Source organism: Heliangelus exortis, chromosome 3 (genome assembly GCF_036169615.1).
Source record: "Heliangelus exortis chromosome 3, bHelExo1.hap1, whole genome shotgun sequence".
NCBI classification, from domain to species: domain Eukaryota; kingdom Metazoa; phylum Chordata; class Aves; order Apodiformes; family Trochilidae; genus Heliangelus; species Heliangelus exortis.
The window spans coordinates 81,085,412-81,110,568 of NC_092424.1; the positions used below are offsets into that span (position 1 = coordinate 81,085,412).

The following is a 25,157-nucleotide window of genomic DNA, read 5'->3' on the forward strand; positions in this document are numbered from 1 at the left end:
CACACCCACATCCACACCCACATCCACACCCACATCCGCATCCACATCCGCATCCACACCCACATCCGCACCTACACCCGCAACCGCATCCACACCCACACCCACACACATCCACACACCCGCTGTGAGGGGAGCACGGCGAGGCTGGAGGGATTGGCCGGGGGGGGGTGGGAGTCGTTGAGGTGAGGGAATAATCATGGGGGTGGGGTAGGTAACTTGAAGTGCGTGTGTGACGTCAGAGGGGTTGAGCAAGACTTGGCGTCACTCTGACGTCACCGCTGGGTTTCCGCGGGAGGGCGGGGATGGGGCCGTCCCCGCCCCGGCCTCTGATTGAGAAGTGGGCGTGGCTGGTTTGTGCCCGCCCACCGCGCTGCCATTGGTTGGACGTGGCGTGGGGGCGGGGCCACGGCGTCTCCGGAAGGGGAGCGTGGCGGTGAGCGAGTGGCTGTGGCGGGGAGCGTGGGGTGACGGTCTGGGGTCCCGCAGGAGTCGGTCCCGGGAGCGGTGCTGGGTGGTCCCCGAGAGACCCTCAACCGCGCAGGGAAGCGGTTGTTGGAGCAGCTTGCGCGCCCGGTTGTCCGGTCCTTCCCGGCCCAACGGTGGTTCTGAGGTTCAGGTGGCTGAGGTGTGGCGGGGATCCCCCCAGGGGACACTGCTGGGGGGTTGTGTCCCTGCGGCTGCGAGGGCTCGGAGGGGGAGGAGAGGCTGCTTGGGAGCTCCGAAGTTAATACGCGGAGTTGTGGCCGAGTGCACCGAGTGGCCAATGTTACAGTGAGAAATGGCCAGAGCCTTGCAATAACTTTGGTAGCATCCCTGGATTCTAAAGAATCGTGGCTCTCCTCACCTAAACCGTGTTATCCCCTCGGGATCTGGTGAAATCTTGTCGAATTCCCTTTATCTAGTGCCGTGCTGGGAAGGGAGAGGCTCTGCCATGGATTGCCCCCCTTCACAGTCCCACTAAAGGATTTGATACCAGTAGCTTAATATCTCCGTGGGCTTCCAAATTAATTAAAGTGAAATGAATTGTCTGACTTGTCTCACCTGCATCTGTGTTACTTCCTTCTCTAGGAATGGATTTTGAAGCCCTTAAAAAATACTCAGCACTGCACCCCAAGCCTGCAGGGCTGACTCTGCAGTATGGCACTGCTGGATTTCGCACCAGGGCTGAACAGCTCGATCACATCATGTTCCGCATGGGCTTGCTGGCAGTGCTCAGGTCCAAAGCCCTGGTATCAACTATAGGTGTCATGGTTACAGCTTCTCACAATCCTGAAGTAAGAACAGCCTATTTTTTTTTTTTAAATAAGAAAGTAGATGTGGTCAGTCTGGGGGCATCGAAGCTCTTCATGGTATCCAGAGATCAAATCCTGAAGGCACTTGGACCTGCTAAAAAGCAAATGTTTGGCCTGCCTGGTGTCCAGCACTTTTGAAGTTCTTTTTCCCTCTACACACAAGTGTTGTTTTCTCTTGGGTGGAAATTCTGTAACGTAGGCAATTTGTTACACTGACAAGCTAGGGGTACTCTTGAGAAGGGAGAATCTTTTGACCAAAATCTACAAGTTTCAAAAATAAAGAGATGCAGGAGTTACAAATTAGACATTTAGACTTCTGCTGCTGTGGAGCATTCCAAGTTATTAGAGTCTCCTGTTATGTCATTTTAATGTCAAATTAGCTTGATACAAAAATATATGGGGCAAAAGGTCAGTTACTTTATGTGCTGGTTACATTACCTTGTTTTGACTTGTTGAAGGTTTAAATAAACAGCTGAACCATTGCTTCCCAGAAATGCTCCACATTTAAAGAAGCCTTGTGGTTGAACCATGTGTTATCTGTCTTCAAAGATATTTTATTTAGCTTCCCACTTTCAGACTGACTATCTCAAGGCTTGGTTTTTTTCCTTCTAAGGAAGATAATGGGGTAAAGCTGGTTGATCCTCTTGGTGAAATGCTGCATCCTTCCTGGGAAGAGTATGCCACACAACTAGCAAATGCAGAGGAGCAAGAATTACAGAAAGTAATAACTGAGATCTGCCAAAGAGCAGCAGTGGACCAGCGCAAAGATGCTTCAGTTTTTGTTGGCAGAGACACCAGGTAAATACAAAATGCTGTAGATTTATGCTGCTTTTATGAAAGTGACAATGTTTTGTTCATGGATGCTTTTGGATGTTTATCCCTCCACAGCCAGATTATGTTGTTTGGGGTTTTTTTTAATGCCCACTCTGCTACCTGTCAATTTATTATTATAGAAAAAAACCCAAACTTTACAATGTTGTTCCTATATTATCCTCTCTGGTAGTGATGAGAACTTCTTAGCACTGTTTTTTAACAGGATGTTTTGTGGGGAGTTTGGGCTTTTATTGAGGGCACTGTGTGATGTCCACGTGTGTTTAGCAGTTGATTTGCCTTTGGTGGCCTTTGTATTTCTTTATTGAGAGGTGCTTACAATAGAAAAAGGTTGGAATTTCTTCTTATTGAATCTAAGTCTACTGGCAGGAAGCTTGTACAATCTTCCTCCACGTGTTCTTCATTCCTATTTACCTACATGAATGTCTTCTGCAAAGGTTATCAGTTGTATTTGTTGTTTTTCAGGCCAAGCAGTGAGAAACTGTCACAGTCAGTAATAGATGGGATCTCTGTTCTAGGTGGTCAGTACCATGGTAGGTTAACCTTTTGCAATTCTAGTCTGATTTCAAGTTTTTATGTGAATGTCACTCTATTGTGTAGACCTAAACCAGTAGCCCAGACACTGTTTCCATTTTTGCTTGTAATGATCTTCTTTCAGGGTAGATGTATGGCTTCAATGCAGGGCAAGGGTGTTTGTCTTTTCCTAACAGGACTTGAAAAATTTCATGTGGGTTTCCTGCACTGTATTTGTTTGTTTATTTTAGCATAGCAAATATTTTACTGCTTCTAAGGAGGAATTAATTTAGTATTTGATTTCTGATGATTGGGTCTTCTGTTTTATGCTAGATTATGGTCTGGTGACAACACCACAGCTACATTACTTGGTCTGCTGTCAAAACACCCAAGGGCAGTATGGAAAAGCAACACTGGAGGGTTATTATGAAAAACTATCCAAAGCTTTTACAGAACTGATCAAACAGGTGAATACTGGATGTTGTATTCTCCATGCAAATGTACAAAATTAGTATATTCTGTTTCTTAGCCTGTTTGGTCAGAAGTTTTGAATTCAGCATGCCTATGGTGTGGTTTCACTAGGGCTGTGAGTTCATTTTGCCCTTTCTCCCTCTGTGCTAAGTCTCCCAGCTCTGGAGACAGTCGGAGACACCTGAAGATTGACTGTGCCAATGGAATTGGAGCCCTGAAACTGTCAGAAATGGAGCCCTACTTTCCAAAGGAGGTGCTAATTCACCTGTATAATGATGGAACCAAAGAGAAACTCAACCACTTCTGTGGTGCAGATTTTGTGAAAGTTCACCAGAAACCACCTAGAGGTATGTAGTCAGTGATTTGCATCCTTTTACCATCTAGCAATGATGTATCATCTTCAGGTGAGTGAGCTCCCTGTGTCATACTAAGTGACTGCATGAATTAGTCTGCTGGCACAATGGAAAGAGGGATCTGGCATGTCCCTAATATATGATAATTTACATTGTTTGGAGGAGTGTAGTGTATCTCTGATTGTCTGTAATAAATTTGACAACCCAGTCCAAATGTTGAGCTGATAGAGTCCAAAGACCAGTCAGGACTGGCTTGCTGTTATTTACTTTACTTCCCTTTGTGCTATCAGGAAAAATTTGCATTGTGGGCTGGAGTTGTAGACACTTTTTCAGGTTCCTGAGGAAGAGCTGGAGTAATTAACAGGCTAATGACAGCAGACACAAACCTGTGAGAAAATTATTATTTCAACCAGTTTCCCGCAAAATGCATAAAAGAAAATCCCTGAACTGGGGGAGCAGGCTAGCTTGGATATTTGGTTATTTGGGGCAATGTTCCTGTCTGCTTGTGTAATAAAATGTTCCTGGTGGAACATTTGTCCTCTGAAATCATCCTGGGGAATGGTCAGCTACAGTTTCTGAGAAATGGACTTGGAGGTTAAGGAGAGCAGCGCTCTAAAGAAAGGCAAGAGATGAACCTTAAAGGAAGAGCAGTTCATTTCTGTGTGGCAGTGCTGTGTCAGGAGGTGACTGCTTCCTGGCTATTTATTGGCATTAAGCCTGGAAAGTTTTCGAGGCAGGTACACCTTGGGGTATTTTATAGCCAGCAGATCCACTCCTATGTTTTTTCTTTTCTTTGTGCAGCTCTTAGAAGTCTTGGTAATGGTTGCATTGGGATGGGGCTGTTTTTTTTAGTGGTAGGATTTGTGTGCCACCTCCTGTTGTAATTGGACTTCAGTGGTGGCTTTGCTGTCATGGGGATGCATGCTTGTCTTACACTAACAACATGTGTCTTCTGTGTGGAAGGGGAGATACAGGTCAGTCTAGTGGGAACAGAATAAAATCAAACAAGCCTGTAACATTTCCTGAAGAAAAACATTTTTAATGCAAGGGGAAAATAGTTAATCCCCATGTATCTTGGAGGGTGAAGTATGTAACAGTGTTATACCAATAAAATGCAGTGGAAATGTGGATGAGATGTCTCTGGAGCTCTCCTGTGCCCAAGTCTGGATTGCCTCCACACCCCAGGGGTTCACAGTATGCTGTGGCCTTGCTCAGAGGAGTGGAAAGGGAGAACTGGGGGAGTGCCCCATGTCAACCCGGGGTCAGGAGCTGCCTCTTGCTGCTTCAGGCTCCTGCTCATGTATCTGCCAGGACCCTGGGCTCACTGGCACTCTCCTGGGCAGCAAGGGAAAGGGATTTGCCTTGGACTGTGGGAGATGTGTGTGACTGGGTATGGTCTGTGGTGACTTCAGTGTGTGAGAACAGGGGTGGGTGTTATTTGGCTGCAAGGTTTTGAAGTTTGCGTCATGACTGACATTCAGCACTTATTTCCAGAATTTAAGAGGCATGACTTCACACAGTAGTTTTGGGACTGATTTTCCTACAAATCTGGGTAGAAGATGTACCACAGTAAATGAAGTTTAGAGAACCTTCATTTTCCATATTTGTGTTACTGATCTGAACATGCACTTTTCAGCTGCCATTCAATACAACTTCCCTGTTGCAAGTCTCTTAGTAAAAGCAAAGTCTGTTGCAGGGTTTTTCCTGTGTCTGCACAGAGCAGATTGCATGAGATCCACACTAGGACTAATTAAACATTTTGTATCTTTTTCTACCCTTTTGTAACTCTGTGTGCACTAGGGCTAGACCTGAAGCCCAATGAGAGATGCTGCTCATTTGATGGCGACGCAGATAGAATCGTTTATTACTATAAGGATGAAACTGGACATTTTCATCTAATTGATGGAGATAAAATAGCAACTTTAATTAGTATCTTCCTTAAAGAACTTCTTGCCAAGGTAACTTTAACATCTGAAATGAATGCTGACACTTTAATTTGTAAAGTCTAAAATAGTATAAGAAAACTGTGTTCATTTGTATGTATGCAGTCTTTCCACATCTACCAATAGTGAACGTAGTTTAAAAAGAAATCAGTCCTGTACCCCATTGCTATGGCCAAAATGTTATTTTTACAAGGCTGTGAGTTCCACACCCCAAATAAAAATCTGAGCATTTATGTCTTGGAACATTTTCCTAGTGGAAGAGAACTTTTCCAGTTTCAGTGTACATAGTATTGATATTTAATTCTCTTTGGTTTGGCATCTTTTATCAATTATTCATTAATTTGTGGTTCAGTTCTTCCTTCAGCATTTCTGTGAAGCTTTATGAAGGCTGAGTATTCCATTTGCTTGATGACTGCCACTTTGTTGTGGCACTCAAGCTTTCTAGGTCATCATTCCAAACCCACTGTATATGCTGAGTAGCATCCTCTCCCCATAGGAAATAGTGAGAGAAAGCTTTTCATGTTCAGAAGTCCTCCTAGACTTGGTATTTGTGATACTAGACCTACACAAGGTATCCTGGTTTTGGTTTGGTTTGGGGTTTTTTGTGTTCTTTTTCTTAGAGACAAGCTCATTTCTTGCACTGTGGCAGTGAAGCTGGCTAGTGAGGAGAATTTGTGTTTGCCACCAGCCTTTGCTTGCTTAGCACTGGAAGCTTTGGCTTTTCTGCTTGTGTGGCCTTGCTGAATATGAAAAAAAGGGGGTTGGAAAGGCTAAGCTTGGAGAGCTCCTTCAAGGCAACCACAAACTAATGTGATACAAAAAGGCTTGAACAGAATTCATGTTGTCTTAAACACTGAGTAGTTCTCTGTGAGCTGGTTCCTTCTGTGATGCCCAGGAGTTTTAAGTGCCTGCAGGAGAATGTATTTTTAATAATTCTGATTATTCTCTCATTTATGCTACTTGTTTGGCTGTGTGCCTGTTAGACAGTAAAGACTTTGCTTTTCTTCTTGGTTTACTCAGGTGGGACAGACATTAAAGTTGGCAGTGGTACAAACAGCATATGCCAATGGGAGTTCAACACGCTACCTTGAGGAAACACTGAAGGTATTCTCTTTTTTTTTTTTTTTTTAATGCTTTGTCCTGGTCGTTTTCTGCAAATGTTGTTTACCACAAATCTGTTCACTTTAAAAATAAATGCTTCTGTAATATGACTGCTAGGAAAATTTAAACTGGGCTAAACTAAATGACTCTTTCAAACCTGCATAGCAACTAAATTCTTTTTGGTGAAGGAGAGATAATTGAGTGAAGCTGAAAAAGTTTAAGTCAGATTTTCCTAAACAAAATACCTTTTTAGTTCTGGAAAAAGTAGAGGACTGCGTGTCTTTGCAAGAAAGTGAGTCAGTGAAGGCTCATTGATACTGTAACACTGGTTGTTTCATACTCTGCAGCAGGTTAAATGTTCACTACAAGTACCAAGCTATGGTATTTTTCCAGTTTGGATAGAAATCTGGTATATTCCCAGAAGCCATAAAATGCATTTTTTTCTTGGTTTGGGGTTTTGTTTGGTTTATTTTTATTTTTATTATTCTTATATCAATCTTTGTTTCCATTCAAATGGATTTTTTTTCAATTGGGTCTGCATAAACCCAATTTAATTTTAGCTCTGGGGAGTCAGTGGCTGCAAAGCACAAGTTAGTTTGTGAGTCTACCTGGGTTGGTGGCTCAGTTCCTGGCACTGTCCCTGCAGTTTCTGTCTACTGTGGAAAGTCTGTGATGCTGTTTACACCCTGTGCATGTCCTTGGGCTGTAGGTACCTGTGCACTGTGTCAAAACAGGAGTGAAACACTTGCATCACAAGGCCCAGGAGTTTGATGTTGGTGTGTATTTTGAGGCAAATGGACACGGTACAGTAAGTATGAGCAAGTAATGTGTAAGATCAGCCAATATGTACAAAATTTTAGCTGGGTTAGCTGGAGAATGTTTTTTGGTTTTTTTTTTTTACTCTGCTTATACTTAAAACAGGACTTTTCTTACTTTGAGAACAGCCTTTTTCCCCCCTTCTATCATTATCACATCAGTGGTATCACATCAGTTGCCATCAACTCCTCTGTTTTATATGGGTATGGGAATTCATGGTAGCAAACATTATTGATGGCTATTTGGGCTTAAGTTGTAGAATTTTTTTGCCTCATTGCTGTGCATATCTTAGGGCTGATCTTGATAAGCTTTCATCTTGTTATTCTAGGTATTATTTAGTAAAGCTGCTGAAACTAAAATAAGACAACTGGCAAAAGAGGAGAAAGATGGTGAAAAAAAGGAAGCAGCAAAGGTGCTAGAAAGCATGATTGATCTCATTAATCAGGTAACAACCAAGAGAAATGAATCACTCTGTGGTCAATCATGTTTGTGAGTGCCTGTCAGGTCACTGCCAGGGACTGCTGGTGTCACGAAGAAAAGGGCAGAAGGGTCTTTTTTAGGAAGGTGTAATACTTTCTTAGAAGTGGATGCAGAATGCTTTTATCTGGTGCAGCCTTTCTTTGGCTTCAGGACTCAAAGAGGAAATGGGATAACATGGGAACATAGCAAGTTGTAATCTTCCATCTCATGTTTTTCACTGACCTATGAGGTATGGGAGGATGGGGTTTTTTTCAGCGTCCATGTCAACACAGCCCTGGAGCTCCATCTCAGCACAGACTTTCTTCCTAATTCACAGCTTTAAGCATCCTGCCCCACAGCAAAGGTGAGGTGTGAATCCTCCCTGGGAGAGGTGAGGACTAGCACTTAGCAGAGCTCTATGCTGCTGTATTCCTTGCTCCAGGGGTCTGTGTGGTAAGGAGGAAAAAACAAATTGGCAGCACTGCCCTCACAAACAGCCTGGTTGCATTTTCACACTCCTGGGTGAAAGCTTACAGATTCAGTCATGCTTTTGCTTCTTCACTGCTGATTGCTCTGGTGTTCCTTCTCTTCCTGTTAACAGACAGTTGGTGATGCTGTCTCAGACATGTTGGTTATTGAAGCAATCCTGGCTTTGAAAGGTCTGACTGTGCAGCAGTGGGATGCCATCTACACTGACCTTCCCAATCGGCTGCTCAAAGTTCAGGTGAGTTACAGGATGGCTCAGCTCAGTTCCTTGGGCTCCTGCTGTGAGCAGCTCTTGATTATAAATATATATATAAATAAAAATATATAAGCTTTATTTTAAAGCTGAACCAGCCCATTAAAGGGCAGAAGTAGGCCAAATGAGCCCTGAAACAACCCAAAGGCAGGAGCAGAATTTCACTTGGTCTGAACTAAAAATGACTTATACAAATGACAAAATAATAGCCAATTATATTATATAGAAAAACCTGACCAAAACTGTTCAAATTTTAACTTAGAATTTCTTTGACTTTTTGATTCAGTTCAGAGGCTGACCAAGGAGGAATGTTCAGAACTGACCCTTTTCCCAAACCAAGCAGCTAAATCCTATCAGGATGTGCTTAGTACATGCAGGGAGGTAGTGGCTAAGCAAGGACCCTAAATTCTTGTAATTAAACCAGGGAAACTCCCAAACAGAACTCGGGCAACACATCAAAACCTGAAGTTATTTCTTTCTTACCTATGATATTTTTCATCCGCACAGCTCCAGCAAACAAATAAATCTGCTGTTTCTGCTGCTGCAGGTTGCAGACAGGAGAGTTATTGACACAATGGATGCAGAAAGGCGTGCAGTTACACCCCCAGGGCTGCAGGAGAAAATTGATGCACTAGTGAAGAAGTACAAATTGTCACGAGCATTTGTCCGCCCATCAGGAACAGAAGATGTAGTCAGAATATACACTGAAGCAGACACACAGGTCAGAGCTTAAACATATCCCTTTCATATACAGCTGTTTAAGTTAAACAACTTTCTGCTTAGCATTAGGTGACAGAGAAGCACCTCTACATGCTTGGCACTTGAGTGCACTTAACAGGTGCTAAAATTGGAAAAGATGACTTAGTGATCACAAGAAGTCTCTTCAGATTTTTCTTTTTTTTTTGTAAAGGTGATGTTTCATGTTCTAACTGTTTAAAGTTAAATGTTATAACATCAGATTATTTTGAAAGGAAAAATCAGCCTTCTGAGAACTCAAGGTTAAAAAAACTACCAAAGTAGCCTATAACTGCATGATTTTTTAAGAGCTAAAATAATCTTTGGCTGCTGTTAAGAATTAGTCTACATGTGAACTTAAGGTTCAGAAAAAAACAGCATGATAGTGGTCCTGCTCTCCTGCCCTTCACATGAGCCTGTACACTTCTTCCTGCCAGCATGGCAACAGTGACAGAAGATACCTCAGGATGACACAGCAATATAGGAAATACAGCATTTGCAAGAAAACACTTGCTTTAATATGGCATATTTGCTCTAACCTTCTCATGCTGACACCAACATAACTAACTTTTAAAACATTCCACAGGAGAATGCAGATGCCCTTGCCCATGAAGTGAGCCTGGCTGTTTACCACCTCGCTGGTGGAAGAGGAGCACCACCCCAGCCTATATAACTGCTGTTAAAGTTAATGACTTTTTTACTATTCCTTTCTTTACCATTTACTAGCGTGGGCATATCCAACCCCTCCTGAGAGTAGCCAGGATTAACCAGAACTGAGTGGAATATTATTCTGCTTATTCTTTACCTCTGTTAGCAATTTACCGCTGGAATGAGATGTTCTTGCTGCTCCATATTTTCCCCTTGCAACTTCTGAGGCTGAAATGAGTGACTCACTGACAGTTAAGAGGCCTGGTCATGCCCAGAAGGAATTCTGGCTCCCACCCAACTTATTTCATCAGTTATTGTCACGTTGTGCCTGAAGTCTCACTCCCACACCCTCAGCACCACTGTGATAGTGGCATTTGCCTCATTTGTTGCGGCCGTGCTCGCAGTAGCTGCAGCACAGCACGGGGCTGCTGAGACTGAATCCCCACCTCCCCACAGCAACTGCATCAGCTGTGGGCAAACAGTGTAAGGCAGAGGCTGTCTCTGGTCTTGAGATTCAATTCACCTCAGTTCAAGGACAAAACAATATACTCAAAGAGCATTTGTAAATAACAGCGTATTATTACAATAATATCCTCGTCAGATTCTTCTGTAAAATTAAAGTATTGCTTGGAAGGCAACCTCCAGTAATACTTCTTATAATCACTTTTAAGGGAGAAGGGAAAGAGACAAGTTGGTCTTCTGTGTCTCTCACTAATGGGCTGCAATGTTTTGAACAAATCAGCATCCTCCTCTGCCTATTGTAGTTCAGGTTATCTACCTCTGACAAACGTATTTTCCATTGTAGTCCTGTATTAACTCCTGGCATGATGGCATCTTCCAGATTGCTAAAAAAGCACAAATTCCAATGATAAAATGACAAAAATAAACTGGAAACAATGTGAAAAAATGTCCATCTTGTATTTTTTTTTTTTTTTTTTGAATTTAAAGACAGAAATCAAGACAACAAAACATGTACTGTAAAGAGTAGGCACCATAATCAATATGAGCCACCAATATTTAAACTTGATTCAGGCCACATCCAGAACTTCTCTTATTTACAAGTTTTTAACTTAAATAGAACATTAAGTATTTCATTACATACAAAGTAAGAAAAGAATACTATACAACTGGGAAAGATACAGTGTTTCATTTAAATAGTTACACTACATATAAGATGAGTAGTACCAGTTTGGTTCACGTTTTTATGATGCCTTCAAGAAAATCCTTCTCGACCATTTCTTCTATCTTTTGTCTTGCTTTGCTGGAGAAGGTCTTGAGGTTCTCCATTTTTATGTCTTTACTTGGAAAACAGTTGGGATAAAGGACAGGGCTCCCTGAGTGTCCAACACTTCTGCTTGTGACTTTGCTGTTAAAAACTTGGCTGAGTACATTGAAGAAAGGCAAAAGCTGCTCAATGCTGCGAACAGTGTAGATGGTTAAAAGCAAGTGACCTGGTTCCCAACTTAGTGTTTTCCCTGAGCCATCCTCCTCTGGGTTTTTCTGTAAATACAAGAAAAAGCAGAAAAAGCACAGCTAAAACCAAAAGACTAGTGTCCAGACAAGTTTTTTTTCCTATATTCCAAAAAACATCTGTTCCATCAACACATGTGCTGGAGGTGCAGATTCTGAAGCAGATCTCCTGCTCCTTCCCTCCCCACACTTGGCAGCAGCAGTGGCAGGGAGCATACAGGCTGGCTCCTGACACTAATGGGAAAACTGCCCTGGGCATCTGAGTCCACTGCCTTAACCCAGGGCTGTCCCACTGCCTGCCCTGCTGCCCTGCAGAGCTGCTCCTGGGGCAGCATCCTGCTGGCTAGCATCAGCAGCCCAACTTGGTCATGGCCCATCCTGCAGCTGCTCAGGTAAGTTTTGTGCTGCTTTCCAAAGCAGGCTGGTCTCTAATAACACTCACATTTCACCCTGCTGCCACAGTTAGTGACAGCAAATCCCAAAGGAAGTTGAAACAGAAATGAAACCTTTTCACTTTGAGGATAGAGCACAGAGTTTTCAGGGAAAGAACAACAGCAGTGCTGTTTTTAGTATCAGAGAGAACACCTGAAGGCTGAGCAATCACTTGAAGTTGTACTCAGAGGACGATGTTTTAATTACTCATTGCATATTCTCATAAGACCTTAGTTATGCACCTTCCATTTCATGGGGTGGGGGGGGGGGGCACTTTCAAGGGAGAGAATTTCAGGAACCCCACTAGCTAAAGTAGATGCTCACAGGCAGTATCAGTACACAGTGCTGTAACCCTGTTTAGGCTTGCCTTAAAAACCTGCATCCTAAAATACATGAACATTAGCAATCAGCTGCTTACGTGGTACTTTTCACTTACTTCCTTTTTTTTTTTTCTTCAAGTCAAAAAAGCATAATCAAATGTAGACAGTAAGGTACTATCAGCCCTGAAAACACCCAGAAACACCTTGCTTGGACTGTTAATGACAAACCCCTACAGGAGAATTTCTACCATGAAGTGCAGTACCAGCAACATTGGTGTTTATTCTGTAAGGAACCAGAAAATCAGCAAAGAGGCCACATCCAGGAGAGCCATCTCCTGATCAGCATCTGATCACTGCCTTCTTCTTGCTGCCCTGGTAGCACCTCTGCTGAGGTGGGGGCCCAAAACCTCTGCAGGCTGCACAGCTCAGCAGGGTTTGTAACAGAAGGAGAGTGAAGGGGAAAGAATAGCAGGAGCAAAGCATAAAATAAAGACTACTGACTGCACAGTCTTTGAGCAAACATACTTTCTGCCAGGGATACTTCAGTAAATACAGTTTTTGTCATTTAAATGAAGCAACTGTCTTGCAATTCAGGACCCTACATGACATTCACTTCACAAAAAACATTTAGGATAAAACGAAATATGAACATGTTTAATATTTTAATCAGGTGTCTGGCTCACTGTCACAGTTTACTATGCTACAGCTCTACAAGTCACAAGAAAAAAAAGGCTCACAATGAACAAGAACAAGGGTACCACTGCATTCCAACCCAGAAGGTGGCATTGACGCCTTCTACTTTTAATGAAATGATAAGGTTTTTTTAAGTTTCTCCTTTAAAACCTTCACATTGGATTCACAGAAGAAAGGCTTTTCATTATTGGTTCTCTACTGCTCTTAGTATTACCCAGTGATGAGCACAGACTACATCCAGCACCCACAAGTGTCAGTGTTACACAGCAGCCAACCAAACAGGGTGCACATGCAAATACAATTCTCCCTCTGAGCAACAGAATACAATCCATCCAAGCCACTTCTTCAGGGCAGTATCTGTTAATCAAACAACACTAACTCCTCAAATACTTGAGACAACAGTTAATTTGACAGAAAATGATCTTGCTGCTTGGCAAGAATTATCTAATTTTATAATGATCTGTGACCATAATTCTTCTTAGGACTAATAGTAACTTTTTAGATTTTTTTAAATGTAGGAAACCGGCTTAAAAATAATTTTTTCAAGTTATCTATAAAAACAAAGGCACTCATGATTCTTCCACTTTAAGAATCTCTCAACTTTGTCCTCTCTCTCTCAGTTCTTACTGAAAGCTAAATACTGCCCGGGGCCTTGAGGTGATGGTATTATTATGGCAAGCTTGTTTCACAACTCAAGCATCAAAGGCCACCCTCACCTGATGCTTGGCCATCTCCATTCCCTCCAAAACCACCGTCTTAAAGTCCTCCTGTTTGTCCTGTGGAAGGAAAGAGGAGAACTTTCAGACTCCATTTCAAAGATGAAAATAATACTTTGCCATGAAGGCCGTGCAGTTGCTTGGTTGGGTGCTGTGCTTCAGCTAGAAAAATCACCCACCCCAATAAGCCCATGGTCCAGAAACAGCAGACTCTGGAGCTAGTGTGGCCAAGACACTGTTAGACATTAACAGCACTGCCAATTTGTTCTTCTGTTTATTGCCAGTAGTGCCAAGGGAGGTTTCTAAGCACATTTCCTTCAGACAACAGAGCCTGAGTAATATCATACTCCAGGAATATGAGGATTAGTCAGGGTGCTTGTAAAGAAAATTAAGATCCACTGGAAAAACAGCTATATGCAACAGTATTCTCTGCACAAAGAAGAAATGGCCTGGAAGTCAGTATTCATTACCTCACATTTATCTCATCATCACACCTCTAGCTATGGTTCACACTGTGCAACTACTCCTGTGACCGAGGGGTTCCAGAAATTCCAGGAGGATTTCTATATTCTTGAAGCATACTATGGAAGTCCTGACTTCTGGCATCTACCTCAACACAGAGTACTTACCAGCACATCATCTGCAACTTATGATTTATGCAGAGTGGTTACTTCAAATGTGACAACAAGCAGCTATAGCACACTACACTGAAAGTCAGGGTTAGAGGTTATGTCTGATTAGCAGTTAGCTAAAACTGATTATACCTTTTTACATGCAAGTCTCTTTGTGGTTCAAAACCAATAAAATGAAGAATGTAGATGTGCTTCAGATACTTGTTTTATCCCTATGGTTACAAGCCTTGCTTAAATACTCCAGATCTGCCTGCAACTACATTATCCTTAAATTTTATGCAGCCACAAGTTTCTTTACTCAGTGAAAACATTCATTAGAGATTGGAAATGCAGTAGCTACAGCAAACTGCTAGTGTTACAGCCCTGGCCATACCATCTATTTGGAAGGAAACCCAAGAATGAAACTTCAAAGCTTTGGCCCAGATGGCTTTGAACTTCCTTCCTGTTTTCATGGCTGACCCAGCAACCTTTCCCTGTGAAACTGCCCACGGGAACTCCATGCTTGCAGCAGTAGGAGAAGTATCTGACAGCAAAATTTTCTTGCAGCAGAACAGAACTCCCTGGGACAGGGCTTGGCCAGATTTCATCAGCTTTGCTAGTGGATCAGACATCCACCCCACCCCAAGCAGGATCTTAATATATCTCATGCACCAACATAATGACAACCCTTACTCTGCACCCAGCCTACAAACTGTGCAGCCAAGATTTCCCCAGAACTGCTTCTACTGCTCTCTGCCTTCTTCCATTCACTATCACTGCTTCAGGGAAGAAACCCAGTCTTCCCTGACTCTGCACAGTCTCAGAACCACCGGTTCTGTCATTTTTAGGAATGCAACAGTTTTCTAGATAGTTAATTGTGATTATTATTAAACAAAAATGCTTTTCTACTTAGCTAGTTATACTAGTATCAATATATATGACTGGCTACCTCAAAGTCATTTTGTGTTAAAATATATTAGACACTGAAGCACATTTTACTTTTAACTCGAGTAATACATATAATAATAACTGCAAACTCCAAAATTACTACCATGGGCTTTTTTTGGCCATAGCAGGTTTGAGGGGGTTTTTTTGTTTGTTTCTGGTCTTTTGGTTGTTGTTTTTGGTTGGTGTTATAACATACCTACATGTGGCTTTTGCCTGATGCTAACTTGAAACTACTCCAGTGGTCATCTCCCACACCAGATAAACTCCTTTCCAATTTTCACCGATTTTAGAAAATTAAAGGTACAAAATGAAACAGTGCTGCAAGTTACTGTACAGTAAAGATTTCAGTGAAAAGCAAAAACTGGAAGAAGAGGGTGGCATACCTTGGCTTTTTTCCTCAGCAGTTTTGCTAGGCGCACCACGTAGGGTTTGAATTCCCTCTGATGTGTGCCCTGTCTGCGAACTTCCAAGCCTGAATCATCTGATGCTTCTGGAATAAAAGCCCAACGATACCTGTCATGAGATAACACAAGCAGACATGAGCCTTACTGAACATGCAAGCTTTTCTGCTAGACCTAAAAACAGGAGTGGATGAGGAATTCTAGTTAAGTATCAAAGAAAGAAGGGAGGAAAAAAAACCCCAAATGAACTCTCCCACCCTCAAAAGAAAAAATAAAAATCTGTCTTTGATAAGAGGGAATAGGAAAGGCAAATTCTGAAAAGCAGGCAGTGAACATGGCTGAGAATGTAGCACTGTTTTTCCTAAAATATTTAAGGATGCAAGAGTGAGACAAGGCAGGGAAGCTAAAACCAGCAGTATTCACATCTTCATTGTGTACACCAAAACTGAATGCAATTCTGAACTATAAAATATGTTACTTACAAAATTTTGTGGCACATTTGAAATGCTTACTGTAACACACAAAATGTAATCAATATATTATATAGATAATAAAGCAATTTATATTATCTACTCATAGGCCAATGAAACCAAGTGGACCATCCATGCCACCCCCACAATCCCTTGCTGAGCTGCAAGGACTTGCTACTTGCATTATAAACTACAAAGCAAATCAAAGTTTCTGTCCTTAAAACTTCAATCCACGTCTCTATGAGACTGCTGTAAATGAGAGTGTGATTCAGCATGACTGCTAATGAGACAAAATGGGTTTAATTTGTGCCAGGGGAAGTTTAGATTAGATGTTAGGAAAAGTTTCTTTACTGAAAGAGTGGTGAGGTATTGGAATGGGCAGCCCAGGGAGGTGGTGGAGTTGCCATCCCTGGAGGTGTTCAAGAATTGTTTAGATGTGGCACTTCAGGATATGGTTTAGTGGCTGTGATAGTTGGAATTACAGTTGGCCTAGATGATCCTGAAGGTCTCTTCCAACCTTAATGATTCTATGATTTTATACTGTCTTTCCAGAAATGCACATTAATGACCTAAAAAATGCCAGGTTGGCTAACAATGGGGATTAGGACATCTTGGAGAACTGAACAAGAAGTATGAGCCAAATTCCCAGAAAACAAAATAAATACAGGAACCTTTTTTATTAATATTAGCTAAAAGATTAGCTTTAGATTTAGAAATACACCACAGTGTGAGCCTCTCTTAAATAACATGATGATGAGATGTGACCAAATTTCTACAGAGCTGTGCCAGGGCAGCAGCTCTCACAAGGGCAGCATAAGGAGAGAAGATACTTTCTTTTGTCCTTGGTGGCTTCTCATTTCTAGAGTCTTCAAGCAAATGTCACTTTGCTTTGCATTACTTTTTTCCCCAACAGAATAGGGTTGCAGAGGCACTGAGCTTTGCACACAGGAACACTGCTGATCAAGGAGACCTACTGGGTCCCCTCCACAAGCAGCTTTGCTGCAACATCATCCAGACAGATGAAGGAGTAATTTAAGTGAGTCATGCTGCGACAGCATACAGTCATCCAAACTTCTGTGTTAGTCACTGAGACATGTGGGTGTATTTCAAGTTCTTAGACATCACTGCAAGTAAAAGCTTCAAAAATAAAAACCACTTGAATTAATCAGTATTACTGATTAGCTCATCAGCACAGAGAATCGCTTGCCACAGGCTAAATGATTTAGTGTACAGCATCATTTGCTCTGGGGACCAGCTCTGGGAAGGAATGAACGTGGAAGGAATGAACTGTGAAGTTAATTTTTCTGGCCCTCAGAAGGCAAGAAAATGAAAAGAAATACAAAACCAAAGATTTTTATATACTAGAATTTTACCAACAGGCAGGGACAAACATCCAAAAACTTAAGTGACAGTGTCTTCTACTCACATCTGAAACTGAGGCAGGTTTTCAGATGGTAAAGCTAGAGCCAAATCCAGAAATTTGCAAGCAGACAGGTACAAGTTCAACCATCTCTGGCTATTGTAGGATGTAGAGAAACCATTGCCACCTGTGTATGTTGTCTCCAGACCAGCAACAGATGGGCCAGAAGTTCTAAAATAAATGACAGCATGCAGGTCAGTCAGAATAGCCTTCTACCACTATGGGAACTTCACCTTTCTTTCTTGCCTTTACAAACATACAACTCTTCATTTACCAGCTTAATCCTGAAGCCATAAATCAAACCAGAATAATGCGAGTCTGTCCTGTGGATGGAGTTTTGTATGGGTTTTTTTACATTTTTATATATATTTAGATAAAAGATAAAATGTCAATACAGTGCAACATGTTTATTATGTCTCTCATCCCCATCAGATATCCGAATGATGAGAAAGTTTAAAATTTCCAGTCATGTAAATATTACTTCATTCTAAGGAAAAATTCTTTTAAAGAACAAAGGGTATCTAGAAAAAATAAGTGAAGAACAAGACTTTGGCAAATAACTCCCTGTTTTGTTGGAGTTTTTTGAGAAACCTGCCTCTTCTGCTACCATTGGCTGAAACTGGATCATATTGTGCAGAAGGCAGAAGGGATAGAAATGGACAACAAAAGAAGGAAAATTACCCATCTCGTTTTTATGTCTCTCTAACAGTAGAAAGAACAACATATTTTTTTAGACAAAAGTGCATCAGTCTGTATAAGTGTATGGCACAGTAAAGCTATAAAGTGATGTCATATTTTAATAGCTTAATGCTTAATGTCATTTTAGCCAGGAAGAACCGGTAAGAAAAAACATACTTGTATTGCACAATTTACCTTAGTGGTTTATAAGCAATCCAACAGTGACACTTTTTGTCCTGAACACTATGTCCCTGATACTGAAGTCACACTGAACTTCCCTTTACCTTTCCTTCTTATTTAAGCTTGACAAGTCTAAGACAAGTTATTTTACAGTGACTCAGCTGCCCACCAGTGTGCCAGAAGACTGTTAATCAAGTTAAACAAGTGGGAAGTTGGTAAGTTTACCTGGAAATGTCTTCATCAGCAGTGAGCTCTTGTTCCATCAGTAAAAACACTTGTACCTGAAAATCAAATGCTACATTTAATACCATTTTTTATGGACTAAGACTCAGGAAAAAGCTGTAGAGGGATCTGAGTAATAAGCCTTCAATGATCTGTTCAGAGTTTTATTTCCATTCCTAGATGATGAAATAATCTCCTGAACTATGAGTGGACACTGGCACCCTAAAGCTCTTTTATCCCTTATATATAGCCTGAGTAGCACAAGGGCCATAAGAAACTCTCTCTTTTATGGTGAGTAAAGTTCTCAGAGGCTAATCCCCTCCATTACTTAGAAAGAGAGCAAGACCTAAAGGAAAAAAAAAAAAAAAAAAAAAGAAAAAAATTATGCAAATTACGCAACTGAGCAGTAAAGCTCAGGTGTCAGTTCCCTGAAGTAACAGAGTCCTACCCACTGAAAGCAGTGCCAGAGCTGTCAGAACTTGTGTGAAGTCCAGGAGGTATGAGCACAGGAATCAGCCAGCCACAATGAGCAGAAGGAGTTTCCTAATATTTATCCTCTTGACAGGATCAAATGAAATGTAGCTATTGATAAAACAATGCATTTGATCTTTAAAATATCTTATACAGTTTTAATTCTGTTGCTTAGGTCAGTGGTTAACTAATGGCTATGTCAGGCAACTACAGATACAAAAAAAAAAAAGAAAAAGAAAAAAAAAAAAAATCACAGTAATGATTCAGATTTGATTTGTTTGCCAGTTTCTTGGGAACTCCTTGGCCAACAGGCTAAATGGACCACAGGATGCATCAATCACCCTCTTACATTCCCAAAGCTGAAACCCAAAAGAATGTACCAAATGGCCAACAATGGAGAGTCCACAGACAGCAGCCTGGAAACAGATGTTAAGCAGAGTAAAACAAGAGAAAGAATAAAGGTGACTTGAGTTTCCTATAAATCTAGTTAGAAAATTTAAGCCACAATGTGATCTGAATGACCATCAACTGCCAATGCAACATAGATTCTGACTCCTCCTTTATGTGGCTCCTCATTCTCTTTTCTGGGGGAATAAGGCTTGAATGACCAAGAAACAGGGAACAATAAGCAAAGCATGAGTGGAAATGCTGAAGAGGGTACACAAACGAAGGCAAAAACTTTACTGAGTCTGTAAAGGACAATAATGGCAAATATAAATTAAATTCAAGACATATTTGAACAGCTTAAATAGCACAAGGCAACAGATACTCTATTTGATTGCAAAAAAAGAGACTTAGGCACTATGAAAGTAAGTCAGCTTTCAGTTTGTGTCCATAGTACATTGGACAAATGTCCATTGGACATTTAAATGCACAATACCTAGAAGAGATTTACTGAAAAATGTTGAAAAGGAATGAGGTTGTGTCTCAAACTTGCACCACTCTTCCAGATCATGAATGCTATCTGCAACTCACCAGTTCAGTGATCATGGTTGGCCAAAGTGAGGTAAGGTGCTGAGGAGACATTCTTAAAAGCAATACTCTGAAAAACAGGAACACTTGGGAATGAAGGGTGGGCACCTGTGGCAAACGGAGACTTTCTACCAGCCTTTCTGAAACAAAAAGACAAGAAATTTTCCTCAGTTCAGCCTAATTCCAACTAATTCTTTCCCTTATTTACATTCAATTTTTACATTTTGAAGTATCTGCCATGTTACTGCTTCATTACTTAGCTAGTTTTATTATGTTAACATAGAAAAAAGCTACTTTCACCAAGCAACTAACAAAAGCAAGAAACCTCAAGACAGTGAAGCTGCATATTTTGATTAAAGTTCTCAACATAAATGCAGTAGTGCATCTCAGAGGTTTGCTCATCGTGTGCAGATTTTCACTCATCACAGAAAGAGGAGCTAACAAATTCCAAAAATGCAACAACAGCCTATGAATAGCAAGGATGTATTAGTGTTATTAAAAGGCTGCTTCATATTTTTCAGTCAAACCAACACATGCCCTTTACAGTTCAGACCAGTGAAACAATATAATATCTTGAACATAGTAAACCCAGCTACTGATTTGACAACAAAAAACAAATAAACCCAATAAAAACGATGCAGTTAACTCTTCATATGGAAGAAGAGACCAAAATGTCCACCTTGGTAGCACTAAAAGACAATTTCTCTAGAAGCTGCAGCTCTAGCCATTTTGATCATCTTAGATTAAAACCAAGCAGCTCCCATTCCCAATCATGTAGTGTAAAAGGTTGCTGGGAGAGATATTCTTTACAGATAAATAGGAGAGACAAACAGAACAGAACTAACAGCTTAGAAGCCAAGAATTCAAAACTTCATGGTCAGCCTTCCTATTTATCCCTAGTTGATAGGTGTTTATACCTTGGATTTTCTTGTCAAAACACATTGCAGGTATCCAAGGACATTGATCATAGTATAAAGTGGCAGATCAGTGAAATAATCTGGATAACTGGCAGTCACAAAGTCTGTGTATTTTGTAATTACTTAAGACTGAAATTGTTCTAACCAAAATCTGTAGAAACTTTGCATCCAGTGATGGGTTTGGTACAGCACACTGATATTCCAGGTAGCAAATTTACCTGCTGTTACCATTACACAAATATTCCTCAGTTAACATCAGAGTCCAGAACTCCACTAAAAGATATATTTTTACTGACCTTGTATGTCTGGAAGGTATTTCTGGTATTGGTCTATCTCACTACTAAAAATTGCAAAAGCCAGTCTCTTCAGGAGCATAGCACGCTGCTCCAGCTCTGCATCCCGATTAGCAAACAGATTGAGAGAGCTGCTCTGAGCCACAGCCACTCGTGCTGAAAGAGAAAGTGCATGGCTTAGGGATGAACATTAAGGTTTCCCTTCTGCTTCACTTTAAGGAACAAATAACACTTGCTTTCATTGCCCTAATGTACTCCAAAAGCAGGTGTTAAAATGCATGTCCTGTGATATGTATTTTTAACTACAGTGATTTAATCCCCATGCTGAAAGACAATTTGTAAGTATACACAATAGCACCTGGGCTTGGGGGCCTTTGGGAGGGAGTTTAGCCATTTGTTCTTCTTAAACATAATGCTCAGAAGTTTGGAATGAGCAGAATCAATTTTTCCTTAAGCTGAATTAGTGTCAGATCTTAAAACAAAAATGAAACAAACCCAAGCCCAAAACCCAAGCCCAAAACCCAAGCCCAAAACCCAAGCCCAAAACCCAAGCCCAAAACCCAAGCCCAAAACCCAAGCCCAAAACCCAAGCCCAAAACCCAAGCCCAAAACCCAAGCCCAAAACCCAAGCCCAAAACCAAAGCCCAAAACCAAAGCCCAAAACCAAAGCCCAAAACCAAAGCCCAAAACCAAAGCCCAAAACCAAAGCCCAAAACCAAAGCCCAAAACCAAAGCCCAAAACCAAAGCCCAAAACCCAAGCCCAAAACCCAAGCCCAAAACCAAAGCCCAAAACCAAAGCCCAAAACCAAAGCCCAAAACCAAAGCCCAAAACCAAAGCCCAAAACCAAAAACCACAAAAAGAAACACCATCATGAAAACAACCAACCAACCAACCAAACCAAACCTAACAAACCCCAATAAAATTCATCCACACCCACTCCATTTAAACAACTTTTCCATATAGAGAAAATATGCTGTGTCACTATGGCCCCAAATTCTCTCAGTTGAAGATATCCTATTTATGAATCTCCAGAAACAAGTTACTGAAGAAAATCTGAAAACTGCTTAATATAACAAATAGATTGGAATAAATGTTGAACAAATGTTTTATTAAAAAATATTTTTCTTCCTTTTTAATGTTTCCCTTGCAGCCACTAGTACCTCAATAGATACTTACTCATCAAATCTCTGAATGTGGTTTTGTCATGTGTCATCAAATTATCCATAATAGCTCTCCAACTAAAAGACAACGATGGGAGACAAATCAGAAAAGGCAAGAATAAAGCAGGAATTTACATGAATATTTACAGAGCTTTTTCTGTTCTTTAATTAAGGCTTCCAATCCAAGCTCTCTGTTACCTAGATCCCTTTTACTTGGTGCAATTTGATCTAAAACTGTATGTTTCTTGAATCTCCTTCTCAAAGAAAATAAGGGATGCCCTCCAGAGGGAATCTGACAGGCTAGATGGGTGGGCCTGAGGAAGCCTCATGAAGTTCAACAGGGCCAAGTGAAAGGTCCTGCACCTAGGTCAGAGTAACCCCAAGCATGGCTCCTAGCTGGACAGTGAGTGGATCTAGAGCAGCTCTGAAGAAAAGGACTGGAAAGTACTGATGAATTAAAAACTGAATGAGCTGACAATGAGTGCTCACATCAAGTGTGACCAGCAGGTCACACAATTCTCCCTCTGTAGTCCACTTTTTTGAAACCCCACCTGGATTTCTTACAAGGACATCTAGTGGTAGGATGATGGGGTTTTAAGCTAGAATAGGGTAGATTTAGGTTGGATATTGGGACCACATTCTTCACTAAGAGGGTGGAGAGATGCTGAAACAGACTGATGAGGGAAGTTGTAGCTGCCTCCTCCCTGGAAGTGTTCAAGACCAGATTGGATCTGGGCTGTGAGCAACCTGGTCTGGTGGAAGGTGTCCCTGCCCATGGCAGGAGGGCTGGAACTAGATTATTTTTTAAGAACCTATTTCAATTCAAACCATTCTATTATTCTATAAAATGTTAACCAGTTTTTCCTCAAAGAAAAACTACTTCTAAAAAACAGATACTGAAACTGAAAAAAAAATAGACTTGTGCATAGAAACATACCTTAAGTAAGCAAGTTTCATATATCATGTGGTAATCTAAAACAGAACATCCCCTTTTATTTCTCTCAACAGAGAAGTGTTGGAAAATTTTGTTCCACAGTATACATACTCCTCTGTAATAGTATACATAAAATTTGTGACACACATTGACATAAGCAGGTAAAGGAAATCTTACTGGTTAACACATGAAGCATCCATCTGGAAGAAACTGGAATCCATGAAGAGGTCAAATGCTTCCTTTTTCCATGCTCTCCTTGTATATTGATACCCACTGAGACTGCTTAATAACTGGACACAGGCTCGATAGCTGGATGCATTGTGAGCACTAAAGAAACAAACAAAAGAAGTCAACAATGAAACAATTTTGAATTGCTCCTTTATAAAGTCTGACAGACATCTAATCCTCATCATGCCTGTTTCAACTTCAGTGTCATCCATCAAATTTCAACTGGCTGCAGACATCTACATCAATTCAATAAATTGCAAAAGTACCTGTGATTACGGAGGTAGGGAACAACATAGTGCATAATATTTACAAGCAAAGGAATCACCCTCTCTTTTTCATCACTGTAGAAAACCATATCCAAGAGATGAGCCAAAACCTACAAAAGGACAGCAAGATATGTTATCACTTAGTCTTATATTCCTTTTTACCTGCTACTCAGCATTTTTTGTATAATATCCTTTAATAAATGTTCAAGTTTATTACAGAAGTGATCAAATTTCAGGTACTACACAAAATTCCAAGTACAAAGATCCTATAATTTTTAAAATATACCATTATTTTAATTTTTATTTATTTAAAATATACCATTAAAACCTATGCACCTGGGCAAAGCATTCTAGAGTCAGCTACAATGAAAAAAAACAACCAAATCAAAAAACAAATAAAAAGTAAAGGCTGACTGATTACCAGCACTAAATAACATAAGTTGCCACTAATAACACACAAAGTTTGCCACCAAAAAAATTTCTCCTATACTATACATCTGAAAGATCATGCCTCACCATTATCTATCTCTCTGAAATTTTATAACTGGGTTAGTAATAAAGTTTTATATATTGTAACACAACAGGACCCAGAATCACTTGTGTTTCCTGTGAAATCTCCTTCCTCAAGATTTTAAGCCAAAGTTCTTATGATATAAAAGTTCATTATAATACAGTATTTATTACATCTGATGAGACATTTACCTCAGAAAGTAAGGTCAGTGCATGGACACTATAAACAGACGGAGTTATGTTGGAAGTTTCCATTGCTGGAGACAGCATATCTAGAAGAACAGTAAAAGAAAAAAAATCCAGTTAGTTTTCTTCAGTCATTAGTTATCTTAAAAGCATATTTTAATAGCATATATTTCGAAGATGTGCAGACTTGGCTTATACACCATAAAATTCTAATGGGTGAACAATACTGACATATTTTTAATGTGTTCAAATTTAATAAAGCTGTCCTCTTAGTTGATTTTGGCCTGTTAATTGATGGTTTGTTTAAAATAAAGATGAAAATCAAACTACCTTCAACATCTGTTTCTAAATTGTTTCCATCAACCATAATCTTGGGGGAAGGCTTAACCTCTAAATTTCTTCTTAGCCAAGTAGTCTGCTCCAAGGAAGAACCAGCAATTGCCCCAATAGCATCCACGATCTTGTGTGTTACATCCTGGAAAAAAAAAAAAACCCAAACAAACCAAAAAACCAAAAAATAAGCACTTTAACAACTTTGGCAGAAGGGTTGTGTATGTATTGTCCTGATGGTTTTTTTAATAGAAAACCTATGTAATTAATTAACTATAGAACTTTTTTCAAACCACTTCTGTTCTATATTACTAGTGACTGATAACTACAGAAAATGAGAACTTTTTCAGCAGATTATAAATAGTACAAAGTAGAAGATAAAGAGTAATTTCAGAATACAGAACTGATAGTACATTCAAGCATTTA

General features: G+C 40.5%; 2 protein-coding genes across 13 annotated transcripts in view; one reads left to right on the top strand and one right to left on the bottom strand.

Moving 5' to 3' along the window:
- The first annotated feature begins 351 nt into the window (after positions 1-351).
- PGM3 (phosphoglucomutase 3) lies at positions 352-10,808 on the top strand. Of its 3 annotated transcripts, none has more exons than XM_071741475.1 (13): positions 352-433; positions 1,069-1,274; positions 1,906-2,090; positions 2,589-2,656; positions 2,970-3,103; positions 3,259-3,454; positions 5,261-5,418; positions 6,424-6,507; positions 7,214-7,312; positions 7,649-7,765; positions 8,381-8,503; positions 9,066-9,239; positions 9,840-10,808. In XM_071741475.1, exons 2-13 carry the CDS (start codon positions 1,071-1,073, stop codon positions 9,924-9,926), a joined length of 1,629 nt encoding a protein of 542 aa, XP_071597576.1. In that variant the 5' UTR covers positions 352-433; positions 1,069-1,070; the 3' UTR covers positions 9,927-10,808. The 3 variants fall into 3 exon arrangements, with proteins under 3 accessions (XP_071597576.1, XP_071597574.1, XP_071597575.1); XM_071741473.1 differs by having other exon boundaries at positions 402-625; XM_071741474.1 differs by lacking the exon at positions 352-433 and adding an exon at positions 450-610.
- DOP1A (DOP1 leucine zipper like protein A) overlaps positions 10,801-25,157 on the bottom strand; it is a 61,288-nt gene continuing 46,931 nt past the window's right edge. For 6 of the 10 annotated variants that reach the window (XM_071741464.1, XM_071741471.1, XM_071741465.1 and 3 more), the window contains 12 exons: positions 24,732-24,876; positions 24,408-24,487; positions 23,706-23,815; positions 23,389-23,538; positions 22,294-22,355; positions 21,119-21,271; positions 19,909-20,045; positions 18,466-18,521; positions 17,389-17,553; positions 15,475-15,604; positions 13,533-13,592; positions 10,801-11,401 (listed from right to left, as the gene is read on the bottom strand). In XM_071741464.1, coding sequence (XP_071597565.1) covers positions 11,096-11,401; positions 13,533-13,592; positions 15,475-15,604; positions 17,389-17,553; positions 18,466-18,521; positions 19,909-20,045; positions 21,119-21,271; positions 22,294-22,355; positions 23,389-23,538; positions 23,706-23,815; positions 24,408-24,487; positions 24,732-24,876 — 1,554 coding nt within the window. In that variant the 3' untranslated portion in view covers positions 10,801-11,095. Of the gene's footprint in view, positions 11,402-13,532; positions 13,593-15,474; positions 15,605-17,388; positions 17,554-18,465; positions 18,522-19,908; positions 20,046-21,118; positions 21,272-22,293; positions 22,356-23,388; positions 23,539-23,705; positions 23,816-24,407; positions 24,488-24,731; positions 24,877-25,157 lie in introns of those variants that run through there. The other 4 variants (XM_071741470.1, XM_071741469.1, XM_071741472.1 and 1 more) reach the window with 3 other exon arrangements.

What these genes read in the sequence shown, in the direction of transcription:
- PGM3 (XM_071741475.1), top strand. Translation starts at nt 1,071, where the DNA reads ATGGATTTTGAAGCCCTTAAAAAATACTCAGCACTGCACCCCAAGCCT. An exon ending in TTAAAGAACTTCTTGCCAAG is followed by an intron (nt 5,419 to 6,423) that starts GTAACTTTAACA and finishes TGGTTTACTCAG; the next exon opens with GTGGGACAGACATTAAAGTT. An exon ending in ACACTGAAGCAGACACACAG is followed by an intron (nt 9,240 to 9,839) that starts GTCAGAGCTTAA and finishes AACATTCCACAG; the next exon opens with GAGAATGCAGATGCCCTTGC.